General features: G+C 42.4%; 2 protein-coding genes across 4 annotated transcripts; both read left to right on the forward strand.

Annotated features, from left to right (window-relative positions):
• The first annotated feature begins 1,545 nt into the window (after window positions 1–1,545).
• TRMT10C (tRNA methyltransferase 10C, mitochondrial RNase P subunit) lies at window positions 1,546–3,667 on the forward strand. 2 transcript variants are annotated; one of them, XM_039732790.1, is made up of 2 exons: window positions 1,546–1,673; window positions 1,850–3,667. In XM_039732790.1, the coding sequence occupies exon 2, from the start codon at window positions 1,854–1,856 to the stop codon at window positions 3,132–3,134; it is 1,281 nt and encodes a 426-aa protein (XP_039588724.1). In that variant the 5' UTR covers window positions 1,546–1,673; window positions 1,850–1,853; the 3' UTR covers window positions 3,135–3,667. The 2 variants fall into 2 exon arrangements, with proteins under 2 accessions (XP_039588724.1, XP_039588725.1); XM_039732791.1 differs by having other exon boundaries at window positions 1,552–1,679; window positions 1,856–3,667.
• A 1,562-nt stretch (window positions 3,668–5,229) lies between these two features.
• On the forward strand, window positions 5,230–14,270 carry LOC120513369 (PEST proteolytic signal containing nuclear protein). 2 transcript variants are annotated; one of them, XM_039732738.1, is made up of 5 exons: window positions 5,230–5,347; window positions 8,677–8,897; window positions 10,811–10,885; window positions 11,359–11,414; window positions 12,301–14,270. In XM_039732738.1, exons 1-5 carry the CDS (start codon window positions 5,257–5,259, stop codon window positions 12,428–12,430), a joined length of 573 nt encoding a protein of 190 aa, XP_039588672.1. In that variant the 5' UTR covers window positions 5,230–5,256; the 3' UTR covers window positions 12,431–14,270. The 2 variants fall into 2 exon arrangements, with proteins under 2 accessions (XP_039588672.1, XP_039588673.1); XM_039732739.1 differs by having other exon boundaries at window positions 5,230–5,311.
• The last annotated feature ends 902 nt before the right edge of the window (window positions 14,271–15,172 follow it).

Below are 15,172 nucleotides of genomic sequence, written 5' to 3' on the forward strand. Positions count from 1 at the left end.
ATGAAAAAGACCGCGGCGCGCCTCGGGGTCCCTCGGGGTCCCTCGGGGTCCGACCGGCCCTGCTCTGCCCCGACCGAGCCCCGGCGGGCGGGAGTGCGGCCGGACGTCCGGCAGGTGCTTCTCGCCAGCCGCGGCGCGGTGCCCCGGAGGCCGCGGGCCCCGCCGGTGTCCCGGGAGGGCTGAGGGGTGTGGGCTGGCGCTCGGCGGCTCGGGTGCTCGTGGGCTGGTTTAAAAGTTGTTAAACACTGCAGTGCTGCTCCCCTGCAGGCAGTGAGTGTCTAAAAGGAGAGCCGAGGGTGTGGGTCCGGGCTCGTGCCCGTGGTGCCAGGCCATGAGGCAAGAAGCAATGGGCAGAACCTGAGGCACAGACCTTCCACCTGAACATGAGGAGCAACTCCTGTACTCTGCAGGTAGTCGTGCACTGAACAGAGGGGCTGTGGAGTCTCCCTTACTGGAGGTATTCCAGATAGTCCAGACACAACCCTGTGCCGTGTCTCTGGGATGACCCTGCTTGAGCAGAGGAGCTGGACCACATCACATCCACTGTGACTTCTTGCAACTTTACTCAGCCTGTGATTCTGAGTGGGCAGCTGTGCTGGAGAAGTAAGGCAAGTTGTTCAGTCTGAAGTATCAGTGAAGAGCCTTTCTTTTATTGAGATGAGTTGCAGTGAAGTCATGCTAAAAAAGAAAAGAAAAATACTTTAGTACTACAAATCTAGGTTCTTTAAAGAGCCTTAGATTGATACTTGCAGTAATGATGTTCGTGAATGACACACTGGAAGGTAACTTGGCTCTATCAAAAGCTGTCATCAGGTATTCTGACAGTGTAAATCTGGTGCTCAATATTGACTTAAATGGAGCTCCAGTAATGTGAGTTAATTAAGGAGCTGAACCCTTGATTTCTCCATGCTTCTTTGCTTATTACTTCTGCCAGTAGTTAAATTATTCACTGTAAAATTAGGGATACTTCCACTGTAGCACTTAAAATTTTTCACATTGTTAGGTTGCTTGGTTGTTCTTGTTTCTTTTATCTTGGTAATGGTAGAACATGAGAGGTCTGCCACCAATTTGACCAATTACTGTGTAGTAAAACGCATGCCAGATTATATAACATTTCTAAATAATACACTGTGCCTCTCACCTGAGCAGGTACATATTTAAAAACCCAATATTAGATCTAACTTCTTGTTCTGTGTATCACATTATTTTCAGTTTATTAGGAGGATTATGAATTTTGATTTAAAAATTAGGAATTAATTCTAGTTTTGTCCAAATCACGTTTGCTCAAGGACTGAAACTCCACTGAGGCTTAGTTCAGTAATGTGCATAGGCCAAGGAAACTATTAAATGTTCTTGGGTGTGTTTTTCTTTTTGCAGACCTTTCATATTTAAATACCAATGTGGATAAAATTAATGGGACTGGGGGGATTTATGTCTTCAGCTTTATGTGCCTATGCCAACTTCACAGACAATTTAGCAAAAAGAGAAAAGATGGTCTTTTCTTGTACTAGTTGTTATTCTTCCATCTCTTCTTTCTGTTTTCACAGGATAGATAAATTATATAAAAATACTTCTGGTTTGCATGCAGCATTTCTCTGACTGGTTGTGAAGGCTCATCGTATGATCCAGATAACTTGAAGAGATCTTGGACAGTTCTTGAAGGTTGAATTGCAGTAAGTATAGCTGGTTTAAGCTGTTTTTATTTAGGAAGCAGTAAAATCATCGTAGAAGGAGGAATTTCTAGCATCCTCCAAGAAGTAACCTATTGTCTGTCAGTGTTACTAAGAATAAAAATCTGCATGTGTTTTCTTTGTGATTTCTGACAAGTTTTTTTCCCCTCTTACTGCAGATAAATGTTGCAACACAGCACATGTCTAAATATGCAGTCTGCTAATATGCTTCTGAGAAGAATTGTAAGAAGTTCTGTCCTTCCATTTGCCACGCAACATGGGATGAAAAAGGATTTGTTTCCACTCAGTAGAACTCTGAGTTCATCACTTTGTCTGAAGCAAGACAAGTCACATGAGCCCTCAGAAAAACTGGATTTAGATGAGTGGAAGAAGGTAATGAAATCTGGGTTGCAAGAAGAGGTCATTGAGGTGGCCTCAGAGCCTAAGGAGCTTTCCAGTTTGGCTGCTGCACGTGAGACTTTGGAGATGTGGAGGCTAGCTGGCAGAGCAGTTCCAGAAAATATTAGTGAAGAACAGCTAAAAACCTTTATGGAGTGTCCTTCTAAGTCAGCTAAAAAGAAGTATTTAAAATATTTGCATCTCAAAGAACTTCACAAGAAAAATGACAAGAGAAAGATGGAAGAGAAAAGGGAAAGGAGGCTGGAAGCACAAGATCAAGATTCAAAACCAGATGAGATCAAAAAGAGCCCATTCCTACATTTCTGGTCCCGCACTATGGATAAAGCATACAATTGGAGGGCTGCTCAGTCCATGATCTTTGGCCAGCCTCTGGTATTTGACATGTCCTATGAAAAAGAGATGTCTGTCCGAGAAGTCTCAAATACAGTGAGACAGATAGTAATGAGTGAAAGCAGCAATCGGAAATCTGTGGATCCATTCCACATCCACTTCTGTAACTTCAAAGATGATAGCCTCTATCACAGGGAATTTATCAAGAATTATAGGGAGGCATGGGACAAACTGCTTATCACAGTGACAGACCAGTGCTACACAGAAATCTTTCCAAAGGATAAGCTCATCTATCTGACAGCTGATTCTCCCAAAGTAATGAAAACATTTGATCACGATAAGATCTATATTGTTGGGTCAATGGTTGACAGGAGCATAAAAACAGGAGTCTCTTTAGCACGGGCAAAGCGATTAGGACTGGAGACTGCAGCCCTTCCACTGGAGAAGTATTTGCTTTGGAATACTGGTGCCAAAAATCTCACACTGGATCAAATGATGCATATTTTATTAACCTTGAAAGATACTGCTGACTGGAAGAAGGCTCTGGAATTTGTTCCGAAAAGGAAATGCTGTGGCTTTGTAAACAAGCCTGTAAAGGAATTGAAAAAAACGTTAGACCTGATCAACACACTCAAACTTGGAAAGGGACGGGAAAAAGCAGAAAAGCAATTTGCCAAAAACTACCCCCAGAGGTATAAACTAAAGCAAAAGTAGAGTGATGGGGAGGAAAATTAATTTTTTACACACAGACTGTGCCATCTTCTTGGTCCATCTGGAACTCTCTTCAGCTTTTAATCTCAGAACATGTTTTGTTGCTTATGTTTGAAATTACCATCATTAAGAGTTGGGTTTTTTAATTACTTTAGTAGTCCAGCTGTTTAAATTTATTCACACATTACTGAAATTATGTAAGAGAAATAAGATAATATGTTGTAAAAAAATAAATCTACACAAAGACTGTCAGTCTGTTCAGTTGAGCTGTGCTTGCACAAGGGTGATTGCACCACTGAATGCAAAGGTCTTCAGAGCTCTCTGCTTTGGAGGCTGTCTACAGTTTTATTCTGTAAGATCACTAAGATGAAGTAGAAGAGACCTCTCCCCATTACTTCCAGAATCCTCTTGTATGCAAATGAATTGACCTTTGATAGCTGAACTAAATGGTTAAAACCTTGTGTGAGTTTGGGGAACTACACCATTTGTTTCTGGATGTTCTATCTGGCACAAATAAAGTCCCTGTTTGGAAGGAATCAGGCAAATTTCTTGACTGTGCTGAAAAAAAATTAACCTACTTTTGTGTAAGACTTTTATTCCAGAGTGCTTGTGTTTTCAGGCCATGTAATGAATATTTCCCAAAGTGCTGGAACTTCTGAGATGGTAAACTGTCCTATTAGTAAATACTTAGAAGATCAGAGAGCCTTTTAATATTTCTCACAGCTCAAAATTTATTGGTTTCTCTCTGGAAGTCTGTGTTCAGGCTGCAGAGCTGCCGTGGGCAGCTAAATACAGGTCTGTGGGATGAGGAGGGCTTTCTTTGTGGGTGATGCTTAAAGTCAGTGATGGCAGATGATGAGCTGGTGGTGACCCACTCCCTGGTGACCCCTTCTTACCTGCTGTTGTAAGGTGGGGCTTGGAAGGCAGAAGATTCACTGCCTTGATACTGCCCTTCACTGCCTGTTGTGAGGGGCAGGGGCCTGCAGGCATGGATCACCTCTGGCACAGGGAAAGACCTGGCTCCTTTCAGCTGTGTGTGGTTGGGAAGTACACAAAGCTTCACCCTAGGGTGGTGTTCCAGGTGATGCTTGAGAGCTGCCTTCAGCTGCCTGGGAAGCCCTGAAGTGCAAGGACTGGCTGTGTGAGTGTGTGTGCCTCACTCAAGCAGACTTTCCTCAGTGGAGCTGCGTGCTGCTGGGTGTCACAGAACTGTGGAATGGTTTGGACTGGAAGGGGCTTCATCTAGGTCCAACCCCTGCCATGGGGTGGGTTCTGTCATTTGCTCTTCCTCCATACAAACAGCCTCTTCTGCTCTGTGAACTGGCTTGCACACTGGGGTGCGGGAAGGCGGTGTCACTGCTGCCTTGAGCTCGTGTCACAGAATCACACACTGGGCAGGTTGGAAAGGGCCACAGTGGGTCACCTGGTCCAGCCTCCTGAATCAAGCAGGGTCATCCCGGAGCACATGGCACAGGGTTGCATCTGGACGGCTCTTGAATATCCCCAGCAAGGAAGACTCCATAGCCCTCTGAGCAACCTGCCCTGCTCGGTCACTGCACAGGAAAGCTCTTCCTCAGTTCAGGTGGAACTTTTGCGCATCGGTTCCTGCCCGTTGCCTCTTGTCCCATTGCTTGGCACCACTGGATCCTTCTTCTTGGCGCACCACCTCCACACGCCTTAGGTATTTATACACACCGCGGAGGCAGTGAGGTAGTGAATGGCATTGTGAATCACGGGAGGGAGGTGAGCGTTAAACCACGCGCAGTGAGGAGGGCGCAGCAGCGGACGCGGTTCCTCCGCGCCCCCGAGACACAGAGGCTCAGGGTGCGGTGCCGGGGGGGTGACTTTGATTCCCGGGGGAGGGAATGGAAGCCGGGTGTTCGTGGCGGCTCCACACGACCGCCGGCCCGGCGCGCTCCCGCCGTTCCCGGTGACTTTGATTCCCCGGGGGAGGGAATGGAAGCCGTGTGTTCGTGGCGGCTCCACACGACCGCTGTTCCCGCCGCGCCATCCCCGCGCGCCGCAGGGGCGGGGCCGGCCCGGCCGCGAGCGGGGCCCCGCGGGGGGGCGGGCCGCGAGCGGCGCGCGTGCGCGGCGCGTGAGGCGGCGGAGGAGGCGGGGGAAAATGGCGGACGGCAGAGCCGAGGGGGAGAAGGCGAAGCGGCCGCAGCCCGCAGGAGGTGAACATGTAGCGCCTCTCGCCGCGGAGCTGTGGGGTGGGAACGGGCTCTGGGCCGGGGGGGTGAATCCAGGTGTGCCTCAGCCGGCCGTGAGTTGCCGGGGCCGGGCCGTGCGGTGCCCGGCCCTGCGGGGAGAGCGGGTGGCCTGGGCCTGAGGGGACTGCGCCGGAGGAGAGGCCGGTCGCGCCTGCTGTGCTCAGCTTCACCGGCGCTTTTGTAAAAATCCACCAGCTTCTCCTTGTCCGTGCAAGTGCGCTGTTTCTCTCTCCTAAAAATACGCGGAGTACTTACGCCGTGTTCTGAGAGAAATACGGCTGTTGCTGTCTGCAAGGATGAAGACAGCCTTAAAAGATTTAACTTTCAACAATTATGGTACCTTTTTTATAAATGGGTACAGTGAATATTCTTTAATTGCTGTTTTAAGCATTTGGGGATTTTTTGCTTGGCAACAATCTGTAAGTTTGCTGTTTGGTTTTTGTAGTATTTATGTTATGACTGGACATTCCTGTAATTTCTGCAGTATTTGGTTCGAAAATTTTAATTGTGTGTTTCTTTTCTTCTTTCTTCCCTTAAAGTTGAGAGGACAGTGGCTTTGCAAAGATAAAGCTTTCCTTTCTTGGTGTGTCTCTTCTTTTTGTTTTAATATCTCTGTAGGGAGAGGGCACTTCTTAGATCTGTTGAAAAATTAAATTGGGGTTGTAAACCAACGAGGATAACCTCAGGAGTGAATGTTATTTCTGATAATCACTCATATTTGAAGAGTATTGATTTTAGGTAGTTCCTTGACTCTTGGTTCTCTGTTGGGCTTTGGTGGCTTTTTGTTTTTTATTTTTTGGTGGTGGTATTGGGTTGTTTTTTTTTTATTAGTAATACAGTAACTGGACAGCATCAGCACATCAGTAATTCATACTGTCTTGTGTGCTGAAACACGATCTGAATGAGTTGAGGTACCTTGGCCCTCAGGAATAATAGCTGTTCTTTGAGGATTTCTGAAAGCAATTTGCAGTTCTTAGCTTTTGACAAGATAGTGGGGCTTATCTTAAAATTAATTTAGCTGTGACTGGTCTGTTCCCACATGCCCCAGTGGTTCCCAGGAGCAACAGATCCTGCAATGCTGTGCAGCTGGCACTGTCACTCTTGTCCCTTCTGCCACCTGGGCTGTGGAAGTTGCCCACCCGTGTGGCTTGTTGATTCACATGAGTAAAACTTCGCTGTGAAGGAGGACAACTGTGTGTGTCTGCAATCCATGGAAAGGGCACTGGTTTGGAAATGGTACTGGTGCTTTCTGTAGGTGAAGTGTGACCTCCAGGAAGTGATAAAGCAGCCTTGGTATCTTGGAATATATTTCTGGGCTGGCATGGGAGATGGTGGAGACCTGTTGAATGGTAAATGTGCCTGCGTTTCTGGTTCCTGCAGAAACCAAGCAGCACAACAGCTCCCTCCCCACCTTCCCCACTTGTCCTGTGCCCCTCACAGCCTTCTCACCCAGCACGAGTGTTTCTTTCAGCAGTCTGGTGTTCAGCCTTTGGCAAGCCCAGTAGAAATAATGCTCAGAATGCAGAGCTGATAGGAACTGATTCTGAGAGAGATGCCATTTAGGATTTGGTGAGAAAACAGATGTGGGTAGATTGTATTAGGCTTCATCTTGTGCTTGGTGGTATTTGAGAATTTGCACTTTAAAGAAGTAAGGTGTAAGGAGCAGTGTAATAACCTTCAGGCTTGCACTAGTCTAGGAACTGGTTCCCTGTGCCCTGAATTTTGGGCTGCTGTGGATTTTGTATATTATAAAAAAGAAGACTTAGCCCTATGGTTCCAGCAATTTTAAGGCCAGTGAATCTTCTGCTTACCCTTGAATCAGTCTCTAGTGTACTGAGGGTGCACTTGGAACATTGTTTAATGTGATTTTATGGATGAAATGTAAGGATGCTCTCACAGCCTCTGCAGATTGCTGTTTGTAAACTCTGCTAAGACAGCTTCCAGTGCCCAAGGTCACTTGTGTAAATTTTGATTGTTTCTCTTTCCTCCTTTGTTTTTCATTTTTATATCTATATTTTCTGGATCAAATTTCTAGTAGCATTTTTTAAATACAGTGAAACTGATTAAAGTTACAATTTTTTTGTGATTGCCATATTTCTGAAGATGAATGATAAATCCATTTTGTTTTCAATCACTTATTGATACCTGGAAGAGTGGGGTAGAAGTGGTATATTCTGCTTCTTCTGATTTGGGAAATAGCAGACAAATATATATAGATTGAGTCCCTAGTTTTTCTCTTTCCTGATGTTGTTTGCTTCTTTTTTTTTTTCTCAGAGCTACAATCTTGTTGACCCCCAGTTCAGACTTTCTTCTCTCCCATTGCTTCATCTTACCTAGTAGCTTTTTGCATTAGCAGTGCAAAGAGCTTTATCCCCTGATGGTCGGAATTTGCTGTGCATGGAAGGTGCTCTTCTCCATTTGATGTGATGAGGAACTTGTGCTAGCTCCAGTTGTTTTAAACTGCTGCTGTGAGCACTTCCCTGTCCATTCCTTAATGTGTGTTTGTTTTTTCCCCCCTTCTGCTGCTGCAGTGGTTTGCTTATTGCAGCAGCAGGGAAGTGTCTTTTTGCTGAAGCATTTACTCTGTTCCCTGTGAGTTTTCCAAGGACACCTTTGTCTCTTGGTGTAGCTGAAGAAGCTGATTTTATAGGAATGGAAGTGTTACTTGAATGTTTTTTCTCTGTGGATCACTGTTCAGCTGCTGTGTTTTCCATGACTATACAAACCCAGAAAAGATGAAATCTATATATATGCTTTTTTAGTGCTGATTCCTTCCTCAAGCAGAGCTTGGCAGATTTATTACAGATGAGATGTGGACAAGCAGTGACTTGAAAGATGATTGAGACAGCTGGCCTCACTGTAGTCACTCCCATGGTTTTAGACTTGTGCCAGACAAGCATAGAGACTGGCATGGACATGATTTTGTAGAAATTTAGTAGAATTAATTTTAACTTAGATTATCTACTCTAGATTTGGAATTGGGATTCCAATTATGAAAGCTTATCTGTGGCAACTTAAAAATTTAAAAAGATTTAGTCATCTACATTTAATTTACTACATGAACTTTGACTTCCATACTAAATAAAGAGATGGTGCTTCAAGATTGTTTTCCTGGCTCATACAAGAAGTTCTTTACAAGTAGTGGAGTGCTTGCAGTTTCTTCTTCTCTTTGTGTTTTGCTGTCCACTAAATATACATTGCTGGAAACTGCTGTCACTAAAAACATCTTACCTATTGCACCCAAAGTATAATGCTTTTTGAGGTTGCTGCTCCCATCAATCTGCTCAGTAAAAGTAGCTCATCTTGGTAAGTTGTTTCGACTTCACCAGGACCTGAAGAAGAGGCAGAAAAACCTGTGAAAACTAAGACTGTTTCTTCCAGTAATGGAGGAGAAAGTTCGAGTCGCAGCGCAGAGAAACGGGCAGCTAATGAAGAAGCTGAAGACTTCACCACAAAGCCTGCTCCTGCCAAAATGTCCAAGTTTGGATTTTCCATAGGCAGTCAGACAACAAAGAAGGCATCTGCAATATCCATCAAACTGGGAGCAAATGTAAGTTTACTGTGGGCTTTTAATTTTAGGGAAACTGAGGGAAAAGGGAAGTACTTTGGGGAGGCTTCCTTGCAGAGGAAACCTTGAATTCCCATGAGGGTCACTTGGGTAAAGCTCAAACAGGCATTGCAGGGCCAGCTAGTCGTGCATGTGTAAGTACTTCAAGGTGATTAATAACAGGTCAGTAGTCTCAGGAATCATAAGGCTTGATTGAAATGAACTGTAGATCTTTGAACATGCAGAATAATTTTATAATGAGGTTTGATAAGTCTGCAATAATTTCCTTAGGGAAATGAGCAGACTTGTTAAGCTGTTCAGGCTACTTTGAAATGAGTTCTGGGAGCTTCATTGCATAGGATGCTTAAAGCTAGAAGAAAGCATCTAGATGGCTTAATAGGTTACCCACTCCAAAGATCTTATTTTAGGATGGGGAATTGTAGCATATTTCCATGACTTTGCCTGTTCTTTGCAAGGTCAGTGTGATTTATTCGTGTTAAATGCAAGAGATGTGGCTTTGTTACATAGATTCCTAAGAATTCTGATTCCCTTGATCGTCCAGGACAAGGTATCCTTGTGCTTGTTCAGATGTGAATCTGATGACTCTCTACTTCCAGAGTAATCCTCCACTGGCTTGGCCAAGGACAAGCCAGGGGCTGCCTCTCTGTTTAATACAGCTCATTTCCATTTCCCACCTGTCACTGTGGTGGATACTATCAGTAGCTGTCTGCCCCAAATTCAAACTCTAATGGTGAAAGGCTTGCACCCGCAATGCCAGCATTTTGGAAACCTGCAGAGGATTAAAAGGGTGCTCTGGTATTTTGAGATGGAAGGGAGATGTGGGCTGGCAGCATTCTAGGGTATAAATGCAGCCAGGTCAGCTCAGACTTTGGAAAAATGAACAAGGCTTCCTTCTGTGGGGTTTTAGCATGCTTCAGTTTCTCATTTCCAAAGTGGCAATAAATTTGGCTCAGGATTTCTGGTTCACTGAACTTAGTGGGTGATGGACAGTGCTGAAATGTACCTGTTTCTCTTCAGTCATTTTTACTCCCCTAGTACATTCCCCACTCCTTGGGCACGGATGCTTTAAAAATGGTGTGGTATTTATATGTTGTGCAGTATCAGTAAGAACAGCTGTAGGCAGTTGCATAAGGGCTCTGCTGCAGTACCAGCTTCTAGGAGTGTGCAAAGAATTAACAGTAAAGGCAAAATGGAGAAAACACTGTACATGATTGATTTAGTACTGTAGTAGCAATCTGTTACTAGTTACTTGGTTTTTTTTCTCAGTGGTGTTGAAGTAACTCTTGGTACCACTGTTGTAGTACAGTTGTGAGTTTGACAGCTTCCTACACCTTAAATAGAGGAATTAATAATTGGAAATAAAAGAAATACTCTTTAAAGGAACTTACATTAATTGGACTGTGAGCTAGATATTGATAGTAGTTTAAAAGCATTGAATTGTTTTAAGCCAGAAAGCCATCACATCGTTAAAATGGAAGAAAATAAACATTTTTTTTTCTGACATTGATGGATAAGAATATACCAAAAGAATAATGGAAATAATGACGCAGTAAAATTTTGAATACCACAAGTTATTCAGGTTCTGTTTTAATTGTTCATGTCATGCACCAGTGGCTGAGTGCTCCTGCAGTGTGCTAGAAAGTGAAGACCTGCATGTGGGGAGCTGTTACATGAGAGGGCTCAGCTTGCTGCTCAGAGTGATCACACACAAATGAGCAGTCATTTTCCTTTGTCATTAGAGAATCCTTTATGTGCTTGATTCAGACAAAAACTTTCCCCCAGTTGCCCATTTCAGTGAAGATGTTTGATTTAATTTTACCAAAATACTTAAAAAGCCAAGGATAGCTTTTTTGAGTTAGTAGACTTACGTTACTTGTGCATTTTGTCTTTTCCAGAAGCCTAAAGAGCCTGTTCCAACTCTGGCTCCAAAAACCCTTTCTGTAGCAGCAGCTTTCAATGAAGATGAAGATGTGAGTAATAAGCCTGTGATCAACACAAAATACCATTGGTATGGTAGGCAGACACTGGGTTATTTATGGTTCTTATCATAAATGTCAGGAATTTTCAACCTAGAAGCATCTTTTTTGGCTCTGATTAAGAATGCACAATAGCTCTGTGTTAAAGAAATCATTAAAATGTTGATAACTTCTCCCTGAAAATAAGATGCACAACATAATTCAAATTATGTCTTGCTCTCTCTAGGCTTGATTAGGGGGAGGCCAAGGAAAGTTGTGCTTCTGGTTTGCTAAATATTTTGTTGTCATATTGCTGCTCCTTCTTTCATGGAGTTGAACAAAGGAATTTATATTTTGTTCTGGAACCATGTAGGAGCTGCATTGTGTCCAAAGTCACTTTGCTGTCCTTAGGGCTGTAGTCCAGCCTTTCTCTTGTCAGGCCTTTGAGGTGTCCAAAGGCCCCGCTCTGACCTCCTTTGTCCCTGCAGAGCGAACCAGAGGAAATGCCCCCCGAAGCCAAGATGCGCATGAAGAACATCGGAAGGTAGGGCAGCTTTGATCTGTGCTCTGGAGCAGGGTGAGTGTGTGGATACCAGCTCAGGGCAGATCCTGAGGATGGCTTGAGAGTACAAGGAGGTAGAACAGGTTAAAGAAGATTGTTTCTCCAGAAACAAGATTTTCAAATGCGTCATCTACAGGTTAAAAGTACTACATTTGCATTTGAACTTTGAATCTTATTTACATTTTTTGTGGAGGAAATTGAGTCTGCATTAAATAGAAGGGTTTTTTTGTTTTGTTTTGGTTTTTTTGGTTTTTTTTTTTTTTTTTTTGTAAGTGTATTGCCTTGAAGTAGGTAGTCTGGTCACATCTTTAAACTCATGTGCAACGGAAGATAAGAATCATCTCTCAGACAAAGAATTGCTTCCAAAGAATTGCTTCTTTTTTTTAATAATAAATCGTGTAATTCTTCTGCTTGTCCACATTTGAGATGGTAGGGGAACAGTCCTAAAATAAGTAGGGGCCTTTTCAGAGGAGGCTTCACTTAAATTAGGGATGAATTTTGAGAATTTGTATTTCAGAGGTGTTTATCATGATAGACTGCTTTTAAAGTCAGTCACTCTGAAAGTTCTCTAGTTTGGTGGTTTTTCTTTTTTCTACAGTAACAAATTTAGATCCTCAGTTGGCAGCAGTTACTGCCACTGCCACCTCCTCTCCTGCTCCATCTCATCGCTGTATTTTGACATACTGTGTACAGATCAATTCTGTGGCCAGCTCACAGTTGCAAATAGTGAGGGCTCCTGATGTAACAGAAAGAAGTTTGTGTGGTAGAGGGGCAGACTGGGCTTGAAATTGGCATTTTCAGTGTCACGTGGCACAGTGTACTGTAGTTGAGCTGGCTTTCTCAACTGCTCTTGTTTTGCTTTTCACAGGGATACACCAACTTCAGCAGGACCAAATTCGTTCAATAAAGGAAAGCATGGATTTTCTGACAACCAGAAGCTATGGGAACGAAATATAAAATCTCATCTTGGAAATGTCCATGACCAAGAAAACAACTAAATGATGTGGATTACAAGTTGGGTGTTTTGGGGGGAGGGGAGGGTGTAACATTAAAGGAACAGTTTCCTTTTTTAAGAATGGTATGAGACTATCTTTGGAGCCACTTTTTTAAGACTTTGAGTGGTACACTAATAAATGAGTTTGAAATTAGAGGTAATTTATGTTTTGTATACAGATTTCAAGGCATTTGCTAATTTTGTAGTTCATGTGATTAGTTTCAAAAGGTTACAGATAATAAAGAAATTGGAGTGGTACCTTTTTAAGATAATTTTTTTTGTCAGTGATTAAATAAGGTGGATGAAAAAGGTTACTGTCTCTTTAATCAGGTTAAAATTGAATGCTCTTGCATTCTCACTTCTGGCTCCCTCTTCGTAACAGGAGAAACAGTTGACTCCTATGAATTCTGCTAAAGAGAGTGAGCATTGTCTTGTACTAGAAGTGTTACTGGACTATTACTTTGAATATAATCTTACACAGGAAATAGTAAGAACTTGGATTTTTTTTCTCCCTGCAGTCACCTTTTGTTAAGTCTCTGCAAACTAGGAATTACGTTGCTCTGAGTGGCTCTGGTAACTTAGCTCTGATTTTGTTTAAAACTTCATGTAGGGTGTGTAACCTTCAGTGGCCTGTTCTGTCCTAAGGAAATGGGCCTTGTCTGTATATTAGATACAGTCTGTAAAGAATATTCATTACAAAGGTAAATCAGTATTTTCAGTGTGCTCCTTTTAAATCATTAGCCTTGAGTAGTGCTTGTTAGCATTTCCTAGTGGTACACAAAAACCACCACCAAAAATACAAGCTAATGTACATTAAGCTTCACCTTTGATTGAAATATTTTTCTTTACTATGCCTAGAAGGAATAAAAGCCACACCAAAAATCAGTAACTCACTGCTTAAGTATGAAAAATCTAAGATGCACTTTCCCTGTCTTGTCATTTAAGACAAAATGCCTTGATGCCTATGACCTCAGTGGACACTATCAGGTCAAAGAATTCTGTATCTGCAGTCCTGCTGTTCCTAGCAAGTATCAGCTTCAGAAATAAAATTTGACCTTTTCCTGCCTGTCTTCCTTTTGCAGTGATTTTCAGCAGTGACATGAATCTGGTCAGTTTATTTCTTAGCTTCCATACTGCAGGACAGTGCTGAAGGATTTCAGTGCTAGTAGTGACTGTTTAAGTTTAAGTCTAATTTAGATTGCCTATTTGTAAAAACATTTTATTAACAGAACTGGTTAAATAGAACATTATCAACAGCAATACCACCACCTGCCCCAACAGCACCACCTCCCATACCCCAAATAAGGTTCGTTTAAACTCAAATACCTGATAGTGTCAACCACTAAATTAATTTCAGCTGGAAAATGGTTGTAGCATTCAATATATTAGTTGCTTTCATCCTGCCTCTAAAACTGTCTTCTTGTGAAAGTTGAACTTGCAAGTGCAGAAAGGAAAGTGCATCTTGAAATGTATTTTTTTATTATTATTTTTATTTTAGGAAAGCTCTGACCACTTAGACTTTTGAGTTTGTAAGTTCTAAAAATATTTTTTTGTATTTTTGTATTGTATGTGTAATCTTCTTTTCTTTTGAAGTCTGATGCAGTTGAATACCTGTAACTGTTTTCTTTTAAAAGCCTTGTTATAAACTTAACATAAAAATGTATACATTATTTTTCTTCCATAGCAGAAATATTTGGTTTATTTAAAACACACTTTCAAAACTGACTTTCAGGACTTCCAAAACCAATTTGGGCATTACTGGAACTAGGCAACACAAACTTTTCACTTATTTTCATCACATGTGGTTATGTTTGTTTAAATAAATCCCTTTAAGATAGTGGTAATCCATAGTGAATAGCTATTTTCTTGTGCTCCTCAGTAGCTGGTTCATACTATATCAATCACTTGTATAGGAACAAAGCAAAACAGAACTTCAAATAAGAATGACTCAGAGTTCTATTCCTTGTTTTAATTAACCTACCACCACCTTCTTTATATCTTTGTCTGATGTTCATACCTAGAATTTTTGTACTTCAAAATCATTTAAGAAATTGCTAGGTGAAGGGCAGACATGCTATGAAATATCTTCCATGCAACTGAGAGAGCAAAAATTTTATCTTCTTACTTCCATGGTCATTAAATAAACCTAGACCTTGTGAGAGACTGCAGCAACTTCTAAATCTCAGCTGAAGGTGAGCAGTGATCCTGCCTCACCCAGTGCAAGTGTTCTCTTCCTTCTCTGGGCTTCATTGGAGCAAATCCATCAGGATGGCCTCAGTCTCCTCAGGACTGGGTGCCAAACAAGCTGGGTTTTGTCTGCTGTTGTTTAATGTCTGACACTTGCAAGAACAAACTGACTGATCTGAACAATATCATCAAGGTAAATGGTAGCTGGGATTAACTTGAAGCTGTAGGCTCTTGTTAGAGTAGTCATGGTTATTGTATGCAGAGAGCCTTTTTTTTGTTGTTGTTCTTTGTGTGATTTTTTTTGTTAGTTGGTTTGGCTTTTTTTTTTTTCTAAAGATGTTCAAGAATCCTGAAACTCGTGATAAATGACCTGATTTAGCTGAAATGCTTCAGGAGGTATGCTGAGACCTTGAACTGCTTAGTACAGCACACTGTGTGTGCCTGTCAGTGTTTGAAATGCCAGCTTGTGTGGTTTTATCCCATGGGACTCATGCTTGCTTAACAGGAATTGGTTCCTGAGCAGCCTGCAGAACACTGATGACATAAGGTGAAGGTGGGA

Source organism: Passer montanus, unplaced genomic scaffold (genome assembly GCF_014805655.1).
Source record: "Passer montanus isolate IOZ18808 unplaced genomic scaffold, ASM1480565v1 scaffold80, whole genome shotgun sequence".
In the NCBI taxonomy this organism is placed as follows: domain Eukaryota; kingdom Metazoa; phylum Chordata; class Aves; order Passeriformes; family Passeridae; genus Passer; species Passer montanus.

Bases quoted from the DNA above. Each gene is read 5' to 3' on its own strand.
- TRMT10C (XM_039732790.1), top strand. From the start codon at position 1,854: ATGTTGCAACACAGCACATGTCTAAATATGCAGTCTGCTAATATGCTT.
- LOC120513369 (XM_039732738.1), top strand. From the start codon at position 5,257: ATGGCGGACGGCAGAGCCGAGGGGGAGAAGGCGAAGCGGCCGCAGCCC. The intron at 5,348-8,676 runs GTGGGAACGGGC...CGACTTCACCAG, and splicing joins TCTCGCCGCGGAGCTGTGGG to GACCTGAAGAAGAGGCAGAA. The intron at 8,898-10,810 runs GTAAGTTTACTG...TGTCTTTTCCAG, and splicing joins CCATCAAACTGGGAGCAAAT to AAGCCTAAAGAGCCTGTTCC.